Source organism: Tasmannia lanceolata, unplaced genomic scaffold (assembly GCF_043159265.1).
Source record: "Tasmannia lanceolata isolate RefF3 unplaced genomic scaffold, GAP_Taslan_0.1 ptg000003l, whole genome shotgun sequence".
In the NCBI taxonomy this organism is placed as follows: domain Eukaryota; kingdom Viridiplantae; phylum Streptophyta; class Magnoliopsida; order Canellales; family Winteraceae; genus Tasmannia; species Tasmannia lanceolata.
In genome coordinates, this window is record NW_027518680.1 from 44054590 (window position 1) to 44073112 (window position 18523).

The 18523-nt window shown below is 37.6% G+C and overlaps 1 protein-coding gene across 1 annotated transcript in view; it reads left to right on the forward strand.

Annotated features, from left to right (window-relative positions):
• Nucleotides 1-18523, forward strand: part of LOC143854796 (protein disulfide isomerase-like 2-3) — a 67161-nt gene that overhangs the window by 14107 nt on the left and 34531 nt on the right. The window contains exon 3 of the mRNA XM_077364908.1: nt 12523-12636. Coding sequence (XP_077221023.1) covers nt 12523-12636 — 114 coding nt within the window. The remainder of the gene's footprint in view (nt 1-12522; nt 12637-18523) is intronic.

Sequence of the window (18523 nt, forward strand, 5' to 3'; positions counted from 1 at the left end):
AGGATTCATGCTTCTAATATAATTAACAATCTTTGCCCTAGGTCTGATGGCCTTAAGTAACAAAGAGGTTTGGGAATGAAGTTTCTAGGGGAGGTCCACAACATCTGATGTAGGACTGATAGCAACAGATCACTAACTTGCAGATCTGATAGCAGTTGACGTACGGCAACCAATTGGAACACTATTATTCAAAGTATTATTATATGGGAATATGTAAGTACTTTGGGGTGTTAAGGATTATAGATGGGTTCAGGGATTGCATATAGGTATTTAGGGGGGGGGGGGGGGGGGGGTTGTAACAGGCTTAGAAAAATTGCTAACAGTGTTTTGAGGGATTGGTTTAGGATTAATAGGAAAGAAGGGTATTTGCAAGATTTCTGGGTGGGATATGTCGCAGGGACAATTGTGGGGTCTAGGCTGATTACAGTCAATGGATATGAACTATTGTTCTGTAGGGCATAGAGGGGATGTTAAGGATTGTAGATGGGTTTTAGGGACTGTATATAAGGTATGAGAGGGCGGTAATGGGCTTAGAAAAAATCGGTAACAGGGTTTTGAGGGATTGGTTTAGGATCAATAGGAAGATACATGAGCATTTGCAAGATTTTTAGGTGGGATAGGTATGCGCAGGAACAATTGGATGCAAGAATGGGGTCTAGGGTGATTACGGTCAATGGATATGAACTATTATTCTATAGGGTAATAAAGGGATTGCTAGTTCAAAAGAAGAAGTTAAGGTTATGTAGGGTCTATAAAGTTAATGGTTGGAGGTTTTAAGAAATGGATTGTTTACAAATATGAACTGTACAAACATATGTTGGTTGTAGAATGGGTAAGTAATGGACTGGTTTTAACTTAGGAGGTGCAGGTGAGATTCTGGGTGTGTTTCAGTTGAGCATAATGTTTAAGTTAGGGGACATGGTTTCTTGAACCTGTAGAGGTTCACTATGGACTGGGATATGGTTTCAGGTAGAGAAAAGAAAGGGTTCTCTGTAATAGTGTTAAAAGGTTTTGGTTCATGATAACCTATCGAATAGGGTTTTAGGGTGGGAAACATGTTTAGTTTGGCTGCCAGTTGGGAAAAGTTAAGTCTGGAAGGTTTTTGGCAGTTGTATAGGTGCAAGATCTGGGACTGAAGCTTATGATGGGCCGGGGTATTGGTAATGTTCGTAGGTTGCAGTTTTTAAAATAAAAAACCATGTAAAAGAAAGTTGGAGAGGGAGAGGGGAAGAAGGGGAGAGGAATAAAGTAAAGGAGAGTAACTCACCTGGAAAAACACCGGGGTTTTCCAAGCATCACACCTAAAGTAAGGCTTCACACCCTTTGAAGGAAGAGAGGCATCCACCAACTCAAAACATCTAACAATTCTCATTCACATGGTATAGTATCTAATGCCATAGGCCTACAATATTTATATCCAAATTCTACGAAAATCCTAAGGGGGATGGAGATTATGAAACTTATAAACATAAAAGGAAACAATAATTAGGAAACTAGTTACATGAAAAGAGAAACTACAATCCCACTTCTAGTCGCTGAATCAAAAAGGAAACTAACTATTTTAAGTAATTTAAGACTCCTACTGGACAGAGCAACTAGGACACTTAAATAAACCTTCTCTACCAAAACTCCTCATCAAGGTTTTAAATTTCGGTTCCGGTCTCATGTGAATGGAAACATTTTAGTTTCAGTTCGAAATTTTGATGGAAATTTTGAAAAATTACGAAAACGTATGGAAACATATGAAAATGATAGAATTTGATAGAATTTGAAGATAAGACTTTAGAAAATTCTAGAATAAGCACAAATACACACTTAGTAACCATCACATAAGTTAGATAGCCATCTATAATGGTTTAACAACATCGTATACCTAGTACAATGTGCTATCGTGCATGTTTGATAATACAGTACATACTACATTCCACATATAATTCATATAAATATTTATGTATGATGCATACACTGCATTTCACTTACAATTCATATAATATAATTATGTAATACATACTGCAAACTGGTATGATACACCACTAATACACTTAAGTTTTTGATGTTGCTATGGGTATCGGTTTCGGTATGTGTCTCGGTGGGGGATGGAAATGTAACCATTTTAGTATTTTTGTGTCAGTTTCGGTGGAAATTTAAGACCATGCTCCTCATGGGACAAGGGTGTTCCACAGTTCCGTTTCCTATGAGCATTATAAGCATGGTTTTAAATTTCGGCTGAAATCCGAAACTGAAATTTCGGATTTCGGTGGAGACCAAAACCGAAATTTGGCGAAATCTGGAATTTCGCACTTCGGATTTTCGGTCCGAAGTTTCGAGAAAATGTAATTTAAAAAAAAAAGAAAAGAAATATTACCAAATTTTGGCCGAAATTTCGGAATTTCGAAATGAATTAAATACTCTTTTTTAATTTTTACCAAATTTCGGCCCAAAATTTCGGAGTACGGTGTGGTCCGAAATAGGTACCGAAAGTTGAAACCGAAATTTAAAACCTTGATTATAAGCGGGCACCATGTGTAAGTGTCAAAAAACATTTGGGTCAATATTGATAATGGCACTCCACCTATTATATCACTAGCAATTTTTATTGACACCCATATGAAAATATGGGCCAAAATTGATAACGACACCCTTTAGGGGCTCTTCCATGTAGAGTGTCTTCGTCCATGTGCCACTTCTCGAGTGGGGTTCTGAAGGTAGGTTCTCTGAAGGCATTCTGGGGTAATCGATCCCTATTACCTTTTTTCCAATTGAAAAAACCTGTTTGACTCGTTCTCCACATTAAAGGACAGGTAGAAGGAAAATTTCTAGAATTCAATTTTCCATGCTTTCCATATGGAAGAACCCTCAACCATCCACTCACCAAGACGGAGGCACATGTCATCTTTTTTATATTTAGAGAAATTCATCTCTTCCCATATTTTGAAGTCATATATTCTTAATGTCGAAATCACTGGAGGACTTCGGTTGCACGCTTGCTCCCAATTAATTAAATGGACTTCCTTTGAATGTGGTGTTGTCATTCCAAGGAAAATTACAAAAATTAATTTTGCAATAGAAGAGGGAATTTTATTAAAAGAGAGAAAATAAGTGGGATTGTTAGACAATGAAATGTTAAGCTTGCACGGAAGCCCAAATATCTACATTTCCAGTCTCACTGCTCAATTTAATTACATCTACCAGAGGATCCCAATCATGGGGGAAATGATTCCCATTTTTAAGAGGAAGTTTGAGGTATCTGTTTGGAAGGGGATCCACTTTGAAGCCCATCCCAGAGGCCAAGGTTTCCAACTCTTCATCACCAATGTTAATTCTCATAGAGAACGGATTTTTCTCTGTTTATTCTTTCTCATGCAGTTTCCTTGATGAAAGATAAAATGATTTTAATAAGTGTTGCTTGGCCGATGGAAGCCTCAAAGAGACCGCAAAGTCATCCACATACTGAAAATGGGAATCAATCACATCAAATCTCATGTAGTATGAGCCATAATGGTTTTAAATTTCAGCCGAAACGAAACGAAACGAAATGGATGAAATATTACGATTTCGGCTTCCACCGAAATGAAATCCACTTGGATTCGGAAAATTACAAGATTTTGCCCGAAATTTCGGGAATTCGTTAATGTTTAGGTCAAAACATGCAAGTGTTCGTATATAAAAAAAGAGAACAAAGAGATTCCTTTAAGATATTTCTAAAAACCAACAACACAAAAAAAAAAAAAGAGAAACCAAAATTTTGTACCGAAACTGAAATGTTTCCGTGTCGCTGATAATCGAAACCGAAACCGAAATTTAAAACCTTACGAGTCATCACATGATAGTCTGCACATCTGTTACCATTGCCCATGGCCTCCCCTTGACACTTGATCTCGTTCTCTACGAAAAGCACTAAGCTATGTGCATTCAAATATTCAAACATTTATTGAACTCTTCTTAAGAAATTTCTTGGATGTCTTGTGCAACTTGATAATTGGACTTAAATGGCAAACTTAATTCTTTACACCTATGATTTAGCCGACACTTCGAATTTATTGCTGACACCCGTGTCCGACACGACAACTCTTTTTAGCTCTTCTTTAACTAATATTTGTTGTTGTATCATATATATACTTTCTATTTTAGCTGTGTCCCCGTTTCTAAATTTCGGAGGTTCGCCGTGTCCGATACTCCGTGTCCGTGTCGACATGCGACACTCGTGTCCGTGTCCACAAATCATAGGTTTACACTTGGCTGGTGTGATGGCCCTCTTCAACAAAAAGGGGCTGTCTTGAGTTGCAAAACCATTGACATTGGGGCTGTTGCGCATTCAAATATTCAAATTGGTGTATGGACTTTTCAAGGAATGGGGCTGTCTTGGGTTGCAAAACCATTGACATTGTGGCATGTTGCGCATTCAAATATTCAAACTTTTATTGAACTTGTCTTATTAAGATGTTTCTTGGATGTCTTCTGCAACTCAATAGTTAGACTCACCATCGACGACACATCAAAGTGATGAACTTTATACTCGGCAGGTGTTGTGGCCACTTCAATGAAAGGGGCTGTATTGAGTTGCGAAACCATTGACACTGGGGCACTTTTAAATTGCCTTTGACATATTCCCAACTTTTGATTGAAAGTTCATACCTAGCAAATCAAAGTAATCTCGATCCAACATTTGAAGTGAATTCATTCATTTACACAAGGTTGAAATGAGAACTCAGCAGTTCTTTCGAAAGTCATAATATCTTGATCCTTCACTGGAACTTTCTTTTCTTCTGAGTTCCGTCATCTACTAAATTCACATCTGCTCATGAACTGAATGATATTCTTAAACCCTTGATCAGTAAGCATGACAGCACTGCAAAGTAATCCACACAAACGATCACTTCAATTCGCATGAGCCTGCTTAACAATTCATATCGAGGGTGCACAACAGTCCACACAATAACACCATTCAAAAAAAAAAAAAAAACAGTCCACACAATGTCGTAATAGTTCTCACACAAGCAACAACAAGACCCACATGAAGACTGCATGATAGACCACAAGAAAGCTACACTAAGACTACACAATAGCCCTAGGTAACCATGATAGTCCACACAAGACACCACCACAACCCAATCCCACAATTAGACTAGACATAATCACATGTTAGGGCAGAACAATGGCTATTTCACACAAAGGCACAAATTAGGGTAGCATATTAGTTACAGCCAACACATTCACTAATTAGGAAAGCAAGGCAACACCAATTTCAAGAAAGGCAGCACGGTGTTCACAGTATTAAGTAGTCATTACATGGCATAGTGGCCATATGGATCCACAACAGTGCACACAGATGCACATCAGGTTATGAAAGAGTACAACCACCTCCACAAAAGGCTAGAGATGCTATTAGAAGGACACAACAGTCCACAAGAAGGTATAGTAGTCCAAACCAAGGTTTTAAATTTCGGTTTTGGTCGGCACCGAAACGGAAACATTTCAGTTTCTGTGGAAATCTGGTAAAATCACATAAGTGTATTGAAACATATGCAAATGATGAAATTTTTAGACGAAACTTTGGGGAATGCTCAAATAAGCACAAATAAATAGTTAAGAAACCAACACATAAGCAAGAAAGCCATCCATAATGGCTTAATCACATCGAGCACCTAGACACCTAGTGACATGTGTTGGTCCCATGCCGATCTGGCATCCCATCCCAGGCATAAGAAATAGTTACTTTGCTTCGCAGTTCCATGATGTTGCTAATGCAAATCATAACATCTTTCCATTTTGTTGTCGTTCCGACCACTTCGGTCGAATTTCAGGAATTTTGATGGAAATAATGACATGGAAAGAATTCATGTAGACTGTTTCGGTGGGGATGGAAATGGAAACATTTCGGGGAAATTTAAAACCATGGTCCAAACAAAGCACAACTCATGAAAAAGAGCATAATGTCCGTATTAAGAGCTAGCATTCAAATCAAGTGGGTGGCAGTTATCTCACGTCACTACATCACTCGATAAGTCGATATAGAGCACCACAATCCACGAAGAATACAACATCCGATGCAAAGGCAGTGCAATTCACCCTAAAACACCACAACCCACACTAATGCAGCAAAGTTTACACACAATGAAAGCAGCTGACACACATAAATAGCAGCCCGTAGAAATAAGGACAACTGTTCTCACAAAGAAAATTGCCCATAAAAAGGAGCTCAACAGTCACAAGAAGAAAACAGCTACAAGAAGGTACAACAACCCTCATCCAAATGCATAGCAATCCTCATGAAAGCACAACAGTCCATAGAGAGGCACAACTTTCCTTATGAAACCACAACAATCCACACTAAGAGGAGTTACCTTCTCGTAAAAGCACAACAATCCACACTTAGGCACATGAATACACATGAGGGAATACCAGTCCACACGAAAAGAAGATTCCTTCACTTGCAGCCTTGCAGGCACCATCCCACTCAGCCTACTCTTAGACACAACAAGCCACAATTATGCAGGAATCCACGTGAAAGGCAGTCTATGCTTCACATTCGGCACCACCACGATTCAGGCATTATTAAAATACTATCATTGAAATTCATCATCCTTGAATTAGCACCAAAGAATAGGGTGACAGAAACACACTAGGGCACAAAGAATGCAGGGAACTTTATGCGAGGCCAATAAGGGAAGAACTACTAATACTTGTCTCTTTGAAAATTTCACCCTAAAGTAGTCAAATTATGTTTTGCTATAGAATGAAATCGAGCTACAAGATTTCAGATCTAAGGTAATTGAATTCTAACAATTTCAATCGGATCTAACCATTGGATCTTGAATTCTAACCACTTTGTAATTTTGATGAATGTCATTAATTTAACAACCCTTCAGATCTTTGATCAAATCTGTTTACGACATTCTTCACAATGGCCATAATGAACCCAAGCATCCACATGAACTCTATATATCAAAATTATAGCGAACAAAATAACTCTCAAATCTGGCGATTGAGAATAACCCAAATAATTGTCAGATTTCAGATCTGATGCATTCAAATTGTTTCTGTTTATTATAATAGTAAAACCATATCTTTCATATTAACTTTAGATTTCATAATCAATAAAAACAAAAAGATTCACAATATCGGACGGTTGAGATCAAACCATCCGACCATTGGATATAAGATCTGATTCAGTCAGTTTCTCCAATTTAAGACCTTAGTAAAACCCTTGAATCAAGACCACAATCCAACTTGAAATAAACGACACAAATAGTGGCTTGAAATTTCTAACAAGATAAAGAAGTAGATAGTTGAGATGTTACCTTGAAGAAATAGAAAGAAGATTGATTTGTTGGAGTCATATGAACGAGACCAAAGGCATCACACTGACGGTTTTCCTAGGGGATCACACCTGAGGTTAAATGAAGCATCACACCAAGATAAAGTAGAATAAGGATTTCTTCACAAAGCAAAAGATTTAATCAAAAAATATCACCCACTACATTAAGTGCTGAGGCTACATATGTACAAAGAAAAAAAGAAGAAATGAACCTAGAAAGTTCTAAAACCCTAACCCAAAGAAACCCTATTGAGTAAAATACTCTTCAGAATATTCGCCTCTCAAAACTCACAAAACTGAGCTTCCCCTTTTACAATCTTGTAATATGCAGGGATGGGGGCATGTGGCCTATTCTGAACGCTCTTAGACTCAAGCAACTTTAAGTGAAAACAGACACAACTATCCATGACTTAAAAACTTCATAAAACACACTAATCATTCATTGAATTCCCTGATGAGGCCATTACTTCAGCAAAATCCCAACTAAGATTGAGGTTGACTTCTTTGACCTTTGACCATCTTGGAAATGGTTGTTTTCCCCCTTCATTGATTTTGTGAGAATCATCCTCCATCAGAGCCCCATGGTTATTCTTTGTGCAAAGAAGAGAAAGCCCTAGGGTTTCAGGAAGATAAATGAGATGGAGTGAAGGATTAGATTAGAAATTCGAACATGACTAGAATTAGGGTTTTAAAATTAAGATGGGGAGCAAATTAGTGTTTTGAATAAGATTAGGGCTAGGGTTTCAAGTAGATTTTAGACTAGGGTTTTTGAATTAGGGTTTTGATAGGGATTAGTAGATGAGATATTTGGTTCAAATCAGTGAGGATGAGCTTAATGTTTAAGGATTGGACACAAGATCCAGGATGCAACAATGATTCTGATAGTAGATATGTCTAAGGAATCAGTTCTAATAGTAGAAGGGAAAGCTAAAACATTAGAGAATAGGAATTAAAGAACGACAAACTAGGGTTTCATACTGAGGAACATACCTCTTTAGTCTTGTCATGGTTTTACATTTCCACCGAAACCGACGCGAAACGACCGAAATGTTTTCGTTTCCATCCCCACCAAAACCGAAACCAAAACAACCAAAATGCATAAACCAAAATCGTAAGTGTAGTAGTGGTATAGTATATCAGTATGTGTTACATCATTATATTTATATGAATTGCATGTGAAATGTAGTGCATGTATTATGTATATATATTTATTTGAGTTACATGGGGAGTTTAGTATTTACTAAATTAATAGACATGGGTGGTCGTGCATGTCACTAGGTGTTCGATGCTTTTTAATCCATTATGGATAATTGTCTTGCTTATGTGATGCTATCTAAGGGTGCATTTTTCCTTATTCTAGTATTTCCTAAAGTTTCATTTTTAACTTCTATCATTTGCATATTTTTCCATATATTTCTGTGATTTTACATGATTTCTACTGAAATTTCCTACCCAAACCGAAACATTTCTGTTTCCGCGGTGATCAAAACCTAAGTCGAAATTTAAAACCTTGAGTCTTGTTTATGATCAACTCAGCTATGATGCCATGATAAGGTTATAATAATCTACACATCCAATTTGTAGAGAAGTAAAATAAGGAGGTATAGATAAGAAAAAAAAGGAAAGAAAAGGAAGAAATAGGCGATATAATTGTAACTCCAACTCAATGACCAATCTTTATATAGATGTAAAATTTTTGCTAATTGCATAAAATTCCATGTAGGAACCATTACTGATGGCAACATCCTAATCCCATAAATTAACGTAAAAAGTGAGAATTATACCAAAATATAAATATAATCAACATAAACTAACTTAACTTTGAAAACGAACACAAATGGATGCATGTCTTAAGTCATGTAATAGGTAAGTTTTTGTGTCTGTAAGAAGATTTGCTATCCATTGCTAATGCTTAGGTGGTTGCTTTTGAAATGCTAGTTATCACATTTTTATGATGTAAGAAACATTAAACATTTACCATTTCAAAAAATAAAGAAAAAACAGAAACCATAAACATTATTCATCTGTTTTTTTTTTGAATGATAGCCGAAGATTTTATTAAAAAAGACCGATTTAGTCGAGTACAAAAGAAAGGTGCAGAAACATTAAATAGAAATGATCCGAAAAGAAACCAAAATCAAGGCTTAAGGGCGTCGAACAAAGCCAATAATTCCTTAGAGACTCCTTCTCTAGCAAGCTTATCCGCCATTGCGTTAGCAGATCGGGTAACATGATGGAACACTATATTGATGGTGCCGATTATATCCTTAATCTCATCAAAGTATTTGTCAAATCTCCACGGATGATGATGTGATCCGTTAAGCCATCGGATGGCATTAAGTGAGTCACCTTCAACTGCTAAATGGGAAAGGTGGTTACGATCCACTAGTTTAAGTCCTTGAGAACTGGTCGGACTTCTGCTTCCGATGCATCTACAATGCCAACTGGCCTTGCAAATGCCCAAACAACCTCTCTAGAGTCTTTCCGTAGAACACCTCCAACTCAAGCTTAGAACACCTCCAACTCCAGCTGGGCCAGGGTTCCCCAAACTGGATCCATCAAAGTTCATTTTTAGGAAACCCAATGGAGGAGGATCCCAAACTTGAATAATTTTTTGTTTGACCTCGGTATTGGTGCAAACTTCCTTCATCTTTCCCACAAATAGTAAGCTGAAACAAATTTAAAACAAGGAAGCGACTTTGCCCGCAATATCGTCAAAGCAATTGCTTTGATGAAAATAAAAGAAGCACTTCTAGCAATTCCTTTGAAAATTCTTGCATTTCTTTGTTTCCAGATCACCCAAATTATAGCTAGTAATGTTAGTTCCATAGGATCTTTCCTTTCCTCTTCCAAGGAACAAGGGACCATCCAAGAAAAAGTTCCATGAGATTAGCAGGGAAGACCCACTCCATGCCAGATCTGCTTAATATTTTACCCCACACTTCCCTAGCAACTTTGCAATGTTAGAACATGTGGTTCTCTGTTCCTCCGTCTTTAATACATAAAGCGCAATGGTCCAGTATTAAAATCTTTCTCTCTCATAAGAAATCAACTGTTTGGATTCTTTCTTGCAAGGCCGCCCAAGCGAACACACTAACTCGAGGACCCTGAATGTCCACACATTAGCTACTTTGAAAGCCACCGGACTAGTGACTAGATGATGGTGGAATTAGTTGACGGTAAAAACCCCAGATGTATCCTAGATCCATACCCTCTTATCTTCCCCATCCTGCTTGATATGTCTCTGATAGAATCTCCAACAACCTTGCAATGGATGCAAGCTCCCTTTCAAAGAAGTTCCTTAGAAACTGCATTTTCCACACCACTTTGTCAGATTCTCTTTCCATATTATCCTTAACAAATCTATCCTTAACTAGAGCAATGACGTACGAATCCGGAAACATGTCTTGTAGAGAGATCAGACACCCACTTGTTTGGGGTGCAACTTGGGTCGGGTTTAGGCCAATCCTAACCCAATCCGAGATAGCATTCCCCACCCGAGCCTCGGGTTGAGGATGGTCAACCCTAACCCAGCCCGCCTCCAAATCGGGTCGGGTTCGGGTTGATCTAGGGCCAAACAGAAAAATACAAGGAAAAAACATAATCCTAAGAAAATCATGAAATGGAGGTCAGGTTCGGGTCGGGTCGGGTTGCCAAGGCCTAAAGCCTAACCCAACCCGAAATTAAATTGGGTTGGCTTTTCCCAACCCTAACCCAACCCAACCCAACCTGAGAAAATGCCAACCCAACCCGAGTCAAAATCGGGTTGAACCTGTCGGGTTCGGGTTCAGCCCGACCCAAGTTGCACCCCTACAACTTGTCTTGCCAAAATCGAATTCTATCCCCAGAATGAACTCTATGTCTGATAGCTTGAGCAAATTGAGAGCTACGCCGCAGTATATCTCTCCAAATCGTAAGTCTAGGGTCTCTAAACTTGTCTTCTGAAAACCAGTGTCCCGGTCCTTCACCATATTTGCAACCAATCACTCTAGACCACAACTGAGCTTCGTCTTTACCGAATCTCCATAACCATTTCCCTAAAAGAGCAGAATTCTTCTCTTTGATTCTTCTTATCCCCACCTCCAACCATTTTACCAACGATATACCACGCTTATCACCCCTCTCCCCCCCAAAAAAAGGAATCTTCTTTGGATTTGTTCAATTGGATTAACAACACTCATAGGGCATCTGAAAACTGACATTTGGTAAATCGGGATATTAGAAAGCACCGCTTTGATAAGAGTGACTCTGCCACCTCTAGACACACGTTTTCTCTTCCAGGTATCCAACCTTTTCTCTATTCTTTCCACGATATGGAACCAACACGGCTTTTTGGCTCTCCATACCCCCAGTGGAAGCACCGGATAGGTGGAGGGAAGAAAGTCTCTTTTACACCCCAAATTCCGGCCAAACCTTGAAGACATCCTTCCTCCAAATGGTTGCCGAACGCTCGATTTATGAAAATTTTATCCTTGCCCTGTAGTGCCGAACATTATTCATCTGTTCTGCCCACCATGAGCTCAAATTGCTAGCAAGAAGATTTCATTTAGTCATATATGCTAGTTTTGTTTGTTAGTGAACAATTGAATTTTTGAAGCACTGAGTGCACTATTTTAGACCCCTTGATATTGTATGTTCTTTTAAGAACACTTCATGTTGTATAATTTTTACATGTTGATTTGATACTGGGCAAAAGGGATTTCAAAATTTCATACCAAAGAGTAGATTTGCTCTATATTTAGATCTTATTTGCTCATCGCCATCTTGGATGTTGTACCTGTCGAGTTAATCCCTGGATTCATGTGGAGCTCCATATTTTGTTCTAATGTTTTCCTTGGGAGTGTTAGCTTTTGCTGCTTGTGTTTTTTGTAATAATTAAAAATGACAATCTTGTGTTTGCTGCATGCAGTAAGTGCTTCCAATACCATTAGTTTTTTTTTTTTTTTTTGGGGGGGGGGTAATACTAGTATTTTTTAATGTTATTCGAAGTTTGGTATCCTTGTCTTCAATTTGGCACAATTAGTTAGGTCAGTGAATAGTATTTATTACATTTAGCCCTCCGCAGACCCCGCAATGGCGGGAGCCTCGTGCACTGGGCCACGCTTTAGTGAATAGTATTTATTCATTTACATTCTACATTAATGATCAAACCTTGATGGAAAAGTGTCTTACTTTATTTTGATGCTCTCTGCTGGTTTATATAGGAGTATGGAATTAAAGGATTTCCAACAATAAAGGTGTTTACCCCCGGTAAGCCTCCTATGGATTATCAAGGAGCAAGGGATGTCAAACCAATAGCAGAATTTGCACTCCAGCAGGTTTGTTGCCGCAGTTTACGTAGTTTCATATATCGTATATCATGGGTTGGGAAGAGTTAGTATTTTGGTATAAGAAATTTGAGAAATACCATTCACAAAAAAAGAAAAAAGAAATTTGAGAAACATACAGTTTGTTAAATACTCTATTTCATCATTTGATTTGATTAATGCTTCTTTAAGTTTTATTGATCGATCAATTTCTCGATACATGCAATTTTCTATGTCATCCTTAAGTGTATGTGCTTTAATAATCACTGCTTAACGGTATTAATATGATAAATTGAAACTGAAATTAGTTATGAGCCATTTGTACCTTATTGCTTGCTACGTACTACCTCTAACCAGTTTTAGCATACCCATGACTAATGCTGGCCAAGGTATCAATTAATTTACCTTTTAATTCACTCCCTCGGGGACCCTTTGCGTTCAATTCTTGTTTTTATGCTTCCATTATGATACAGTTAATACTCGGTCACTTTTTACATTTTCGAATATCGAAAATAATCTGAGCCTATCCCCCTATTATCTTATTCCTTCCGCTGGATCCCACTCTTCAAAACAGTTAGCTTGTAACCAAACACTCGAGCAATGCTAGATTTTTTACTCCCTTTACTCCTTTAGTGACCTATTGTGCACTAGTACCGGTTCTCGGCAGCACCCCCTGCTTGCACACAAATCATCTTGTGATATCCCAGCCATCTCGTCCGAAAACAACACAAAAATGCTTCCAACCTTTTTCATTCCTTTCTCCTTTTTGTAAAATCTGATAAGATGAGGTGAATTGGAGTAAATAAAATTACTCACTTCTTTGGTAGTGCCTAACTCTTCATGTTGAATTTGTCCGAATTGTCCCTGAGCTTGCCAGGCCAAGGCATCAAATTGGTTCCGTGCATTGCTCTGTTGGCAAGACATGTTAGTGCCACTATGCCCGCCCTTTCAACTCGCACTATTCCCTGTCATATAACAAAAATGTGATCGTTAATAGTTAATCCAATTGTATCTTCCCAACCTATGGAACCATTTCAAAAAAAAAATCTTCCCAACCTATGAAAGCGACTCATGACTCAATGCCTTCTACCTACTTTAGATATGCAGTCACACTTATTATCGTCCTGTTGGTTCTATAGAGTTAATTCAGTTCCTATTGAGATGGTAGTAGACGACTATAGTTTAACTTCATAGACAACTATAAATTTTAGGGAAATGATATTTCCAGCCCCCTTTCCAGGTACATTATGCGTAAGAAGGTTTTTTTCAACGGGCAACCTTTTCACCTGCTTTTTCTTTCTTTTCCTTTTCTTAATACTAGCACCAACCGGTGGTTATTCTATCAAATCACGAAACTAGAAATGTTGGGAAGATTTCCAGGGAGAATAGTTGCTGATTGGGGAAGGGAAAAAGTTGAGAGGAGAAAGGGCATTGAGGGAATACATGAAGCTATTCATGTGTGAGATTTTCAGGGGGGCTGGGCCCTTGAACTGGAAATTGGTGTATATTATAGCCAAAATTCATAAGTTCTCTGTAATTTTGGAATGCGAGTGCTGGGAACTGTGCGGAACTTGTTGATGGATCTAGCAATTAGAGTTTGCGAGGATTGGATCCTCTATATGCAAATTAGTTAGCCTACGATCTATGGAGGGCTCTCTTACAAAAGAGTCGAAATAAAATGATCAGAGATGACTCAAAAGTGTTTCTCTTCCAGGAGGACCCTTTACAAATGAAGAGTCAAAACTACGACTCAAGAGAGCCTCTTTCGGGAGGACTCTTACAAAAGAGTCGAAACAAAATCATTAGAGACGACTCAAAGGTATTTCTCATCCGGGAGGACCCTTTACAAGCGAAAAGTTAAAACTACGACTAAAGAGAGCCTGTTCCGGTGGGACTCTCTTCACAGAAGTCGAAACGAAATCATCAGAGATGACTCAATGAAGTTCTTCTTTCTGGAGGACTCTCTTACAAAAGGGTCAAATTCATCATCTCTCCAAGACTAAAAGGAATTCCATATCCGAGAGGATTTGTTTGCAAATCCTCCATGAAATTCTTTCGGAAGGATGAATAATCAAAATTTGTATTTAGATAGAGAACCTCTTGATGGATGATCCGAGGTTTTTTCTTTCTTCAAGAAATGTAATTAACGGCCTTAAGAGCCAGAAGTGTACGTCCCCATCAAAATTAATAAAGCTTCTCCTCGCAAGAGGAAAACTTGTTCTTAATGCATTTTATGTGTGATTCTCTTTTCATGCATGTGAAATTTGTTGTGGACATGTGCAATTCATTTTATGTTCATTTTAGTTCAGTACCCTTGTTTTAGGTCTACCCTAGTACCATTACTCACAAATACATTGAGGGACTAGCTCTACCAATTTCAGACTTCACTTGTACTTCTTTAATCTTCAAGAGATCTTCAAGATTGGAACTTCTCTTAGCTTTAGTATCTTCACACTTTGGCAAGCTCCATGCCTTCATGCTTTAATATTTTCAGATTTGTCCTTCAAAGAGCTTTCTTAAACATCATTGAATCATTCGTAAAACAACTAATATCAAATGTCATATTGTGTTTGTTGTCATCAAACATGACTTGACAAAGTTACCCAAGGTGGACTAACCATCTCCTCCTTTTCGATGGTGACAAAAACAAAATGATTTTTCATTAAGACACCCCCTCCCTCCTCGCCCCGCTCCCCCCTAGATTATTGTTTTAAAACATAAAAAGGCTCCCCTTTAATTTATGCTTAGTTTAAAATAATTGTGATAATTTTTTTTTTCAAAGGTTAGTTCAAATCATTAAACTTCTCTCCTCCTTTGGCATCAACAAAAAGATGGGACTAGAGAGAATTTTTAAGTTTGGTGTTCAAAACAAAATGGATTCATCAAAATTTAAAGCTCCCCCTTTGTCATATAATCAAAATTTTAACTCCCGCTTTTTGACGTCATAATTTTAGAGGGGTTTTTCAATGCGAAGTGATATATTCTCCCCTTTTGATTACTTGGGACACCCAGCAGCAGTGTACGTGGCAATTAGCCCCATTGAATCCTTCTAACATGAAGTACATCAGCCCCTCTGCAGTCATTGATACACTGCTGCTGGGTGTCTCAAGTAATCAAAAGGGGCGGATATATCACTTCCCTTTTCAATTTACCAAAAAATTCTCCTTTATGGTTGAAACCAAGCGCTATTTCCACTTGAATAATTTTCAGCAATTTTTTGAAAGCCATTTAAACCATTTAAACAATTTATTTTTAAATCCTAAATCTAGATAAGCATGTATACTAGATCAATTTGAGGCTTTTGGAACCCATATCTTCTTGTGTTCATTTAGAATTGTTTCACATAGAGATGATTTCCTTTTCTACCAAATAAATCCATTATCATGGATATTTCTATATTTACAATTGAATCAATACTGCCCTAATTTTTCACAATAATTACATTTGATTTGGCTAGCATCATAATTATTATGTAAAGAGATAATTAATTAATTATTACATAACGATGTTTTTTTAAAATATTTTCGTTTCTTACATAAGCATCTTTGCTTTTTAAGTAAATATCTAGTATTTGTTCTCCATTTATTAATTTCTCAAGACATAATCTTAATTCATTATTCTTAGTCTTCAATTTTTCATTTTCTTCACTCAAGACTTGAATTTGTTAAATAAACTCATTATTCAATCTATCTTTATCTTCTTTCAAAGTTTTGTTTTCTTTAATCAATTCATCATTCTTAGAACTAAATTCTTTATTTTCTTCTTTCAATTCATTAATTAAATTATCATTCTTGGAAACATCCAAATCATAATTTGAATTCAATTTCTCATTTTTAAAAAAAATGGAATTCAATTTCTCATTTTCTTGGATTAAATTATTATTTTTGGAAGAAATTGAATCATAATTTTTCTTTAAATTTTCAAATTCTTTTGAAATATTTGCAAGAGATTTTCGAAGTGTCTTGTTTTTCAAAAGTTTCTTTTCTAGATCTCCATGCAATTCTTGAAACGCATCAAATAACTCATCGTAAGGATAATCTTTATTACTATGAGCTACCTCATCTTCTTCGGCGAATCCTGTGAAGTAAATATTTGCATTTTCTCCACTTGAGCTACTTGAAAATGATTCACTGACTTCGATTTGGTCCCAAGTTGCACACATTCCCTTCTTCTTCTCCTTCTTTCCTTTGCCTTTGGAGGAGTAGATTTTGTTGAGTGGGCAATCAGACTTGATGTGGCCCCGCCGCTTGCACTTGTAGCATCTTATCTCCTCTTCTTGACTTCTTTTTTCTTTGCTTCTCTCCCTTTTTATCGTTTTCTTTTCTTCTCAAATATTTTTTGAATTTTCTTGTGAGCTTATGATGTCTTCATCTTCACTTGATGAAGCTTTGAAGGCCATCCCTTTCTTCTCTCTCTTCTCCATTGTCGTTGTTGATGATCATCTCATGTGTAATGAGCCAAGGAGCTCTTCCAATGGGAGTTTGGATAAGTCCTACGATTCTTGAATGGCAGTCACCCTTGCTTCCCAATTCTTCGGTAGTGACCTGAGGATTTTGTTAACTAAATCTACATTAGAATACCATTTACCATGAGATTTCAAACCGTTAGTGATGTCAGTAAAAATGGGTAAACATATTGAAAATAGATTTAGTTCATATTGATGCACTCGTAAATAAAATATTAGATTCTTTCACTTGATTTATGCCTTCATGGGCCACTTCAATTGAATCCCAGATATCTTTTGCAGTTTCACACAAAGATATTCGATTAAACTCCTCTAAGGATAAGGCATAGAATAAGGCATTCATGGCCTTAGAGTTTAAGCTAGTGTTTCTTACCATTTTGATCCCACTCGTTGCAGGGTTTTAAAGGCACTGAATAACCTTCTTTAATGATCTCCCATATATCAAAATCAATTGATTTCAAATAGATTTTCATATGGGCTAATACCCGTATTTGGATCCATTGAATAGAGAGGTCTAACAGTTGAATGGCCCTCGACAAAGCCGAATGAGGTTGCCATCGAACTCTTAGAGGTTAAGCCTATACCAAGAGCCCAAGCTCTGATACCAATTGTTGGCCCAGGTAGGCAACCCAAGAGGGGGTGAATTGGGATTTTACAAACTTTGTTCAATTAAAGATATTTTCACAAATGCAAGAACAAATTAAAATTAAGAACTTGGAAGATATAAAAAAATGATGCAAAAATAAGTAAAGAAAAGAGGGAAAAGTGTGCATCGATTTTATTGTGGATCGACCCAATCCCGGTCTACATCTACTCTCACAAGAATTTCCCCTCCTTGTGTCTTCTTACGGGTGAAGATCAAACCATTTACAAGCTTTGTACCCAAGCCTCGTCCAAGGGTTGATACGGTGCCCTCCCACCAAACCAAGGCTTTATCCCCAAGCCTTGCAACCAAAAGTTGATGTGGTGTCCTTCTCACCAATTACAAGAAGAAAGAAAACAAAAGGACCCTTCTTACAAGCGTGGATACACAAATTTGGCTCACAAATTCTCTCAAAGAAAATGTACAGATGAAGCTCATAAGCTAATCCCTCAAATGATATGCAAATGATGACATCGGTGGTTCAACACCTTGTATATAGGTCAAGTATGATCCCAAGTGTTGTCTTTAAGTCTTTGGGGACCTTAGAAGCCTTTTTATAGACGTTTGGTGGCGAAACTTGCTGTTGGCACAATTCCTCGGACGATCGACCGTGGACAGGCTATGGTTGATCGTTCATGACAGCGGTCATCCGTGAAAGGGTACTATTTTGTATTTACAGTTTTTGCACAACTACAACCACAGTCATCCGTGCCGTGGAACCCCACAGTCGACCTTTCAGAACGAACACTGAATGTGTTCTTTCATGGTCTTAACAACACTCTATCTTTCCG